The sequence below is a fragment of the Haplochromis burtoni genome, unplaced genomic scaffold (genome assembly GCF_018398535.1).
Source record: "Haplochromis burtoni strain Fernald_Lab_line unplaced genomic scaffold, NCSU_Asbu1 Contig_64, whole genome shotgun sequence".
In the NCBI taxonomy this organism is placed as follows: Eukaryota; Metazoa; Chordata; class Actinopteri; order Cichliformes; family Cichlidae; genus Haplochromis; species Haplochromis burtoni.
The window spans coordinates 596,380-606,705 of NW_024582425.1; the positions used below are offsets into that span (position 1 = coordinate 596,380).

Consider the following 10,326-nt stretch of genomic DNA (forward strand, 5'->3'; position numbering starts at 1 on the left):
GTTCTCTATTGCTGATATAAAAGTGGGCCCATGGATCCAATGACATCCTCCTACTGGAGGATAAATGAATACAGAAAGAACTATTAACTGACTAATAAACAAGCAACATGTGAACATGAAACGATTTAATAAACATTTGGAAGCATGAATTTCATTTGTGTTGGACAGATTTATTTCTAAACAATATCTAAATAAACAGATATTGTTTATTTCTAAACAATATTGCCACATACTTTTCTCCAGCTAACATCCTGCCCTGACTTTTTATGCTCACTTTTAATCAGTGTTTACTCTGTGTTAAGCAAAGGGTAAAGGTCTTTGTATGCTCCGAATGGGAGGAGGCACTTTTGCTAAGAGGTTTGCTTGTACTTCCTGCTTCCTCTAAAGGCTTGTTTCCCGACTTCGCAGCCAATATTCAGACTGATTTTTTTTCTCAAGAGGATTTGTTTACGTTTTTCTTCTTCTCTGAGAGGTACTTTCAAATGATTCAGTTTATACAGCCTAATTAAATATGAGATATTCATTATATAACTACAGATTAAGCGATTTAGTACCATGATGTCCATTTTATGATGAATATTCTACGCTTATGCTAAAGTGATTTGCAGAAAGATATGTGAGAAAATAAAAGGTAAAAGTGAAAAGTTTATTTTAAATGTACATGAACCTTGGGTATGACAAATAAATTACATGACAAATGAACTTTCATATTTTTTGGAATGCACTTACATATTAAGCCAGCATAATAAGCTGTAGCTCTTTTGCACACATCTGTTCAAATCTCCATATTTTGTCTCCTTTTCTGCCTTCAGCTATTTCTTTGTACTATTTGTATTTATATGTTCTATTACTATTGTATATATTAATCAGCATCTGTGGGTAGACAGCAAAGAAAGAATTTCATTGCACAAAGAAATGCCTTTTCTCTTGTGACACATGACAATAAACACTTTGAATCTTGAGATACACTAGTATACATCATTTGTATTTGCTTTGAGTTTCCTCATGTTTTTGCACTTTGAACACATGTCCAGATAAAATTGACTGTTTTATGTTATTCAGCCTTTACTTCATTCACTCTGACAGCAAAAAGTCACTTTAGATTGCTTCACTTGCTGCAGTAAATACAGTGAGTTAAACCTCAGGATGAATCCAGTTTGGAATAGTATTTGTTTGATTCTTGGAAAACAGAAGTCACCTAATTATGAGCTATAACAGTTTATTACTGCTCTGTAGCCTCACCTTGGACTTTCTGGAAGCTATCACAACATTCAACTGGATATGAAAATATGCTAATGATCCAGTGATTGAGACCCAGAGATGGGCAGTAATGCGTAATTACCTAACCCCCCTAACCCTAACCCCTAACGTATTAACTACTACAAAACACTGACCTTTGTGTGAATGCTTGGAGCAGACTAACCTGTGAGCTGGAGTGTTCTGGGACGTTATATTTGGTCTTTGAATGGCTGCAATCCAGGCCATCCGTCGCCTCTTTGTTACTTCGGAAACATGGCTTGAACAATTTCTCTTCAACGACGTAATCCGATAACAACCGATCTCTTTACCCGTCGGCTTCCCGTGGCTGTCATGCGACCGGCTATTGCAGTTAATAATACAACAGCTTCTTGACATTTTTGTGTTTCTTTTTATCGCTGTATAACTGATTTTAATTGAAAGCCTGCGTGCGCTAGTACCGCTTGCCACGAGTTCCCAGAATCCTTTGCGGTTCTACCCGTGAATGACGTCACATTTTCAATCTCTATATAATATGCATGTTAAATTTTATATTTGGGGTAAAATATCAAGTCTTTTCAAGTAAACCGGTTCAAGTCCAATTCAAGTCCCAAGTCATTGGTGTAAAAGTCCAAGTCAAGTCACAAGTCTTAGAACATTTTTTCAAGTCAAGTCTACACAGCAAAATCTCCAGTGTTAAATTAACACTAGAGAGTGTTATATGTTTAAAAGTAACTTAGTCAGTTTTGAAGATTAACAATGGCTAACACTGAGCAGTGCTGATTTTCTAACACTGGAATATTTCTAACATTTTGAGTTATTTTCCAGTGTTAGAAAACCAGCACTGCTCATGAGCAAGCACTTTGGCGACAGTGGGAAGGAAAAACTCCCTTTTAACAGGAAGAAACCTCCGGCAGAACCAGGCTCAGGGAGGGGCGGGGCCATCTGCTGTGATTGGTTGGGGTGAGAGAAGGAAGACAGGATAAAGACATGCTGTGGAAGAGAGACAGAGGTTAATAACAGATGTGATTCGATGCAGAGAGGTCTATTAATACATAGTGAGTGAGAAAGGTGACTGGAAAGGAAAAACTCAATGCATCATGGGAATCCCTTGCTTTAGCAAAAAGGAAAGTTTGAAGCCTAATCTTAAAAGTAGAGATAGTGTCTGTCTCCATGTCCCCATGTTCATATTCAACCCGATTAGACATGGTTTTAAAACAAATCTCATAATTTCAAACAGAGATTCATATAATGTTTGCTGTTGTTAAAGTAATCCCTGTTGGTCATTAGGTCTGCAAACGGCTCTAAACCTTTTGTTTCATACAGTTTATTTTTCGACTCTTGGCTATTTGTAATGTCATGGAGAGGATACCTTTAGTGACCTAAGTTGTCCCAGGAAAACAGCTTAGTCTAAGAACACTGGACCCACCCACATGCTGTTCAAATCGTCTGCTTATAACAGGCATTCAATTGAATTTAACTTAACTGAGTTCAATTCAGTCAATCAGATTCAATTAAATCAAATTAAATTTGTCTTTAATGATAAGAGGCTAAAACAGCCAGTTCAGACAGGGAATGAACTGAGGGACTGCACCGTGGCTCAGTATAACAGAAAGAAAGATGCTTTTGAACTTTTGTTGATGCAAAGTCTGACAGTGTTGAGGCTCATAATTTACCCGAAAAGAAAAGAGCGGTTACAGAAGCGCAGACTAAAACTCCCCGCACGAAGCACAAAAGCACAGTTCATTCAGTTTTGTGTAATCGTCAGCACATTTCACGTACTTTCCCATTTCTTTCTTCTTCTTGTAGTAAAATGTGTAAATCAACCAACAAGGACAACAGCATAAGATCTTGTGAAGATGCTGGTAAGACAGTGTGACTATTCACAGTAAAAATGAGTCCTGTAGCACCATGACCTCACAGGGTACTCTGGAGGAGAAAGCCATTACTTTAAAACCTCAATAAGCTGGACTACAGTTTACAACTGCACATGGGGACAAAAATCTCTATTTCTGGAGACATGTTGTGTGGTCTGACGAAACAACTGAACTGTTGGGCCATGATAAACCGTATATTTGGAGGAAAAAGGTGGAAGCTTTGAAGCCTCAGAACACCATCCCAACAGTGAAGTATGGGGGTAACAGCATCATGTTGTGGGGCTGTTTTACTGCAGGAGGGACTGATGTTCACAAAATAGATGACATCATGAGAAAAGAAAATTATGTGGATATATTGAAGCAGCATCTGAAGGCATCAGCCAGGAAATTGAAGCTTGGGCCCAAATGGCTCTTCCAAATGAACAATGACCCAAGCATTCCTCCAAATTATATACAAAGTGGCTTAAATACAACAAAGTCAAGGTATTGGAGTGATCTCAATCACAAAGGCCTGATCTCAATCTGATAGAAAACATGTGGGTGACACTAAAAGGTGAGTGGGAGCAAGAAGGCCTGCAAGCCTGACCCAGGAACACCAGTTCTGTCAAGAGGACTGGTCCGTGATGCCCATCAACTACTGTAGAAAGCTGGTGGAAGGATACCTGAAACATTTGGCCCAAGTGAAACAGTGTCGGGGCAATTCTACCAAATACTAAGGAAGTGTATGTATGCTTCTGACTTTAATGAAAGCAATAAAAAATACGTATCAGTTCTCTCTTTACTCTGACATTTCACAAATAGCCTACAAAAAATATGTTAATATTTATTGATCTAAAAGAAAGGTTTACTCTGATTTGATGTTTAATGGTAAGAATTTTTTGTTGTTTTTAAAGTGTAATATCTGGTTTTAACTGTATGTGTCAGTATTTATCTTTATTTTTATTCTTTTCTAACTTTTTTAATATTGTCATCATACATTGTGGAATGGCAAAGAAAATAACCTCATATTTCACAAGAATAAACACATTTTTACCAACAAACATAACTGAGTTTAAGGCACTTTTCTCAACTTAAATTTTAATCATTAGCACAACAATGGAATTATCAATCGATTCAATTTGGTATAATGTCTTCCTTTCAAGAAGCACTTAGGAAGACAAAGTCTTAATTAGTATAAATCATCAATACATCAAGTTAGTTGTAGGTCATAAAGGAACATGATTCCTGGTAACTGATAGAACAAAGACATTTAGGCTACAGCCTGTGCAGTGACTTCCTCCAGCAGTGGTTTGGTCAACTCTGAGTCATCAGTGCTCTACAAGAAGAAGAAAGAAATGGGAAAGTACGTGAAATGTGCTGACGATTACACAAAACTGAATGAACTGTGCTTTTGTGCTTCGTGCGGGGAGTTTTAGTCTGCGCTTCTGTAACCGCTCTTTTCTTTTCGGGTAAATTATGAGCCTCAACACTGTCAGACTTTGCATCAACAAAAGTTCAAAAGCATCCTTCTTTCTGTTATACTGAGCCACGGTGCAGTCCCTCAGTTCATTCCCTGTCTGAACTGGCTGTTTTAGCCTCTTATCATTAAAGACAAATTTAATTTGATTTAATTGAATCTGATTGACTGAATTGAACTCAGTTAAGTTAAATTCAATTGAATGCCTGTTATAAGCAGACGATTTGAACAGCATGTGGGTGGGTCCAGTGTTCTTAGACTAAGCTGTTTTCCTGGGACAACTTAGGTCACTAAAGGTATCCTCTCCATGACATTACAAATAGCCAAGAGTTGAAAAATAAACTGTATGAAACAAAAGGTTTAGAGCCGTTTGCAGACCTATTGACCAACAGGGATTACTTTAACAACAGCAAACATTATATGAATCTCTGTTTGAAATTATGAGATTTGTTTTAAAACCATGCTAAAGCATATAGTTAGGGCTGGACCAGGTGACCCTGAATCCTCCCTTAGTTATGCTGCAATAGAGTAGGCTGCCGGGGGATTCCCATGATGCATTGAGTTTTTCCTTTCCAGTCACCTTTCTCACTCACTATGTATTAATAGACCTCTCTGCATTGAATCATATCTGTTATTAACCTCTGTCTCTCTTCCACAGCATGTCTTTATCCTGTCTTCCTTCTCTCACCCCAACCGGTCGCAGCAGATGGCCCCGCCCCTCCCTGAGCCTGGTTCTGCCGGAGGTTTCTTCCTGTTAAAAGTGAAGATTATCTCCACTTGCCAAAGTCTATGCATCATGAGCAGTGCTGGTTTTCTAACACTGGAAAATAACTCAAAATGTTAGAAATATTCCAGTGTTAGAAAATCAGCACTGCTCAGTGTTAGCCATTGTTAATCTTCAAAACTGACTAGAGTTACTTTTAAACATATAACACTGTCAAAGTGTTAATTTAACACTGGAGATTTTGCTGTGTAGACTTGACTTGAAAAAATGTTCTAAGACTTGTGACTTGACTTGGACTTTTACACCAATGACCTTGGGACTTGAATTGGACTTGAACCGGTTTACTTGAAAAGACTTGATATTTCTACCCCAAATATAAAATTTAACATGCATATTATATAGAGATTGAAAATGTGACGTCATTCACGGGTAAAACCGCAAAGGATTCTGGGAACTCGTGGCAAGCGGTACTAGCGCACGCAGGCTTTCAATTGAAATCAGTTATACAGCGATAAAAAGAAACACAAAAATGTCAAGAAGCTGTTGTATTATTAACTGCAATAGCCGGTCGCATGACAGCCACGGGAAGCCGACGGGTAAAGAGATCGGTTGTTATCGGATTACGTCGTTGAAGAGAAATTGTTCGAGCCATGTTTCCGAAGTAACAAAGACGCGACGGATGGCCTGGATTGCAGCCATTCAAAGATCAAATATAACGTCCCAGAACACTCCAGCTCACAGGTTAGTCTGCTCCAAGCATTTCACACAAAGGTCAGTGTTTTGTAGTAGTTAATACGTTAGGGGTTAGGGTTAGGGGGGTTAGGTAATTACGCATTACTGCCCATCTCTGGGTCTCAATCACTGGATCATTAGCATATTTTCATATCCAGTTGAATGTTGTGATAGCTTCCAGAATGTCCAAGGTGAGGCTACAGAGCAGTAATAAACTGTTATAGCTCATAATTAGGTGACTTCTGTTTTCCAAGAATCAAACAAATACTATTCCAAACTGGATTCATCCTGAGGTTTAACTCACTGTATTTACTGCAGCAAGTGAAGCAATCTAAAGTGACTTTTTGCTGTCAGAGTGAATGAAGTAAAGGCTGAATAACATAAAACAGTCAATTTTATCTGGACATGTGTTCAAAGTGCAAAAACATGAGGAAACTCAAAGCAAATACAAATTGTATACTAGGTATCTCAAGATTCAAAGTGTTTATTGTCATGTGTCACAAGAGAAAAGGCATTTCTTTGTGCAATGAAATTCTTTCTTTGCTGTCCACCCACAGATGCGATTAATATATACAATAGAATAGAACATATAAATACAAATAGTACAAATAAATAGCTGAAGAGCAGAAAAGGAGACAAAATATGGAGATTTGAACAGATGTGTGCAAAAGAGCTATCAGCTTAATTATGCTGGCTTAATATGTAAGTGACATGCAAAAATATAAAGTTCATTTGTCACGTAATTTATTTGTCATACCCAAGGTTCATGTACATTTAAAATAAACTTTTCACTTTTACCTTTTATTTTCTCACATATCTTTCTGCAAATCACTTTAGCGTAGAATATTCATCATAAAATGGACATCATGGTACTAAATCGCTTAATCTGTAGTTATATAATGAATATCTCATATTTAATTAGGCTGTATAAACTGAATCATTTGAAAGTACCTCTCAGAGAAGAAGAAAAACGTAAACAAATACTCTTGAGAAAAAAAATCAGTCTGAATATTGGCTGCGAAGTCGGGAAACAAGCCTTTAGAGGAAGCAGGAAGTACAAACAAACCTCTTAGCAAAAGTGCCTCCTCCCATTCGGAGCATACAAAGACCTTTACCCTTTGCTTAACACAGAGTAAACACTGATTAAAAGTGAGCATAAAAAGTCAGGGCAGGATGTTAGCTGGAGAAAAGTATGTGGCAATATTGTTTAGAAATAAACAATATCTGTTTATTTAGATATTGTTTAGAAATAAATCTGTCCAACACAAATGAAATTCATGCTTCCAAATGTTTATTAAATCGTTTCATATTCACATGTTGCTTGTTTATTAGTCAGTTAATAGTTCTTTCTGTATTCATTTATCCTCCAGTAGGAGGATGTCATTGGATCCATGGGCCCACTTTTATATCAGCAATAGAGAACGGAAACAACTTTGTGTGAAAGTGATCTTTATCATTTATGTTATGTACAGACAGGTTTTGTAATCTCCATTTTATTATTTTACGCCTCTGAATTGAGTATGTGGAAGAGGAGTCACATGACCCATAAAATGCCCCTTTTTATGTGACCGTGAACGGATCCTGGAGCAGAGGGTCGCGCTTCCAACCAGCCCTTTTTCCCTATAGTGAGCCAGCTGAGCCAAAGAAAGCCGGCTGTGTTGAGCTTGGTTCGTAGTGTACCCTTTAGGTCTGGCTCTCGGTATTCTGCCCAGCGCCACGCTCCAGTCTGAGCTACATGTCAGTAACCAAGGATAGGGCAGATCAAATTCCATATAACCACTTTATTTTTTCACTTGAGGATTTCGATTCTTTGAAATTGTTCCAGAGATTATTCAATTTCGCTGCAGAAGTGCCTCCTCCCACTTGGCAGCTACATGTAGGAATGTTTGGAGTTGGACTTGTCTAAATGTGGTCCACAGTCCATGTGAAAGTGGGATGTTGATTGATTGATTGAGGGAAATTGTTTTAAGGGGCAGGAAATCAGAAGATTTAACCTGAATATTGTGCACAATATGCTTCAGAAGAGTTTAAACATAATTTTGTTTTGGACGATAGTTTTATAAACTGAAACGAATTCATTAAAAGTTTTTGAATGTGATATACACGGTTTTTATTTTATTTTAGGGCAGTTCCACACAGATCCGTGTCTTCTACCCGTTCCTACCTTCTTTTTGGTTCTGATTTCTAACTTCCCCTGATCACACTTAAGATGAGTGAAAGGATGAATATCCGTGCTGCTTGGTGGAGAAATTGTGCAAAAGCATCAAATCCAAACTTCAGTTTTCTTCCTACTTAACCACTTATCCAGTATACTTACAAACAATAACGCCATGTAACAGCTATAGATGGCATCATTTTTGTTCTACATGTTCCAAAATTAAATTATTTTTAATAAACAAACAAAAAAAACCCTCACTGGTAGCAATAAAGAAGAACACCAACAATGGTGGAAAACTGACTGTGTCAGAATCAATAAATGCAAGGTGTGAAAAATACAAGCACACAGCAGGAATGCAGTCTTTAAGCAGCACTTCAAGAAGAAAACTTTGTATAACTCAGTGATGTTAAAGGACAGAGGCAACACATTTAGGCTATAAGCTGTGCAGTGACTTTCTCCAGCAGGTCTTTGTAGCGCTGTCGATCATTAGTACTCTGAAAGGGAAAAACAGCATGGGTAAAGTGCATGAAAAGGTTGCTGACACATTCAAACCATGAACAACAGCAGTGACCACTGCTCTAACTACTGCGACTACTGCACAGACGACTAAGTGAGGCCAGTTTTCTGTTGTAGTTTTAAACTGAGCAGACAGTGAGCAGGACAGTCACAGCTGATGCATAGAATCAGAGATCCACCTAATCATTCCTGCTTTTTCCATTTCACAATTTTTAGTGTTAACTATTTAAATATTAAAATAATTATGTGAGTGACTGACATTGTATGTTTCCATGAATCTTCTAATGAGTTTGAACTTTAAACACAGCATGTAACTTTTAATAAAAAAGTCCTAAACTAAACCTAAACTCAGACTGGTTGCTTGCTGTGCAGTTTGGAAAACAGAAACCAGGAACTAAATGCAGACCTGTTACAATTAGTTCTTCCTCGTATTTGGCAGAAGTGAGAATGTGGTTTGGTCTCCATCTGATTCACGATTACGAAATCTGAATAAACACACAACGCACAACAGCTGAACCTTTCATGTTTTATTGAACATGCCAAGAAATACAATCCAATACAACTTTATTTGTATAGCACATTTAAAACCAGAGGTACACCAAAGTTTTTCACAAAATCCATTAAAACAGTAGCAAAATACAAAAGCAGATACGCTAGCAAGTGGGAGGCATTGATTAACCAAGTATACAAGTACGCAGAGAATCAAGTAAGACTTAAAAATAAAACTGATAAAACAATATAAGCAAAACAGAGGAAAATGGGGAGGGCAAGGAAGTACACTTAAAGGGCATGCTTTAGGAAGCTGGGAAGGCTAAACTAAAAAGGTGGGATTTCAATCGAGCCTTGAAGGTCTGGATTGAGTCAGATGCGCGAATAGCATGAAGGAGGTTGTTCCAGAGGTTAGGTGCGACTGAAGCGAAAGCATTTACAGCACAGGCTGGGAAAAGTAAATTCTTGAGTTTCTTAACATTTCAAACCTCATTTAAAAGTAAAAACCTCCACCTGACATTCCCTGTTTACACATTAAAAAAGAAAGAAAAGAAAAGAGTTACCAGTTTGTATTTTGACTGAATAAACTTCAGGTTATTGCACAGCGTCTGAGCTCAGGACTCTGACTTATAACAATAATTTTGTTGTTTATCAATCACTTTTTACCAACCCGGTGCTGGGATCTAACTAAATATAAGATATATGTCACTACATTAACACACAGTCATAATTTGTATATTATCAGTTAGCTGTTAGTAAGAATGTGTGTAAATCGCAGACATTTCCATGCACAGAGTGAAGATGTTTATGCCACAGGCTGTGCAGTGACTTCCTCCAGCAGAGGTTTGTGGAGCTCTGGGTCGTCAGTGCTCTAAAAGAGAAAAAAATATTTGTGAGGTGTCGACTCCCTCCAGTCACAAACAATTACAACTGCGCACACTTTGATGACAATTTCATGCAGGGATACAAAAAGGAATCAACATTTAAGGTGACGTTAAAAATAAAGTGCAATTACAATTTATTTTATTGTTATTAAAACAAACTGTGGTAAGCTGTTGTTGTCCACACTAACAGAAAGTTGTGCACAGCTGTTCAAACTTCCTCTGGTCTATTTTTTTATTAGTCCCAACAGCTCTTA

General features: G+C 37.6%; 1 protein-coding gene across 2 annotated transcripts in view; it reads right to left on the reverse strand.

The window, feature by feature from the left end:
* Window positions 1-9,211: 9,211 nt before the first annotated feature.
* LOC102291418 (high affinity immunoglobulin epsilon receptor subunit beta) overlaps window positions 9,212-10,326 on the reverse strand; it is an 8,878-nt gene continuing 7,763 nt past the window's right edge. For both annotated transcript variants that reach the window (XM_042221292.1, XM_042221293.1), the window contains exon 7: window positions 9,212-10,059. In XM_042221292.1, the coding sequence (XP_042077226.1) occupies window positions 9,994-10,059 (66 nt within the window). In that variant the 3' untranslated portion in view covers window positions 9,212-9,993. The remainder of the gene's footprint in view (window positions 10,060-10,326) is intronic.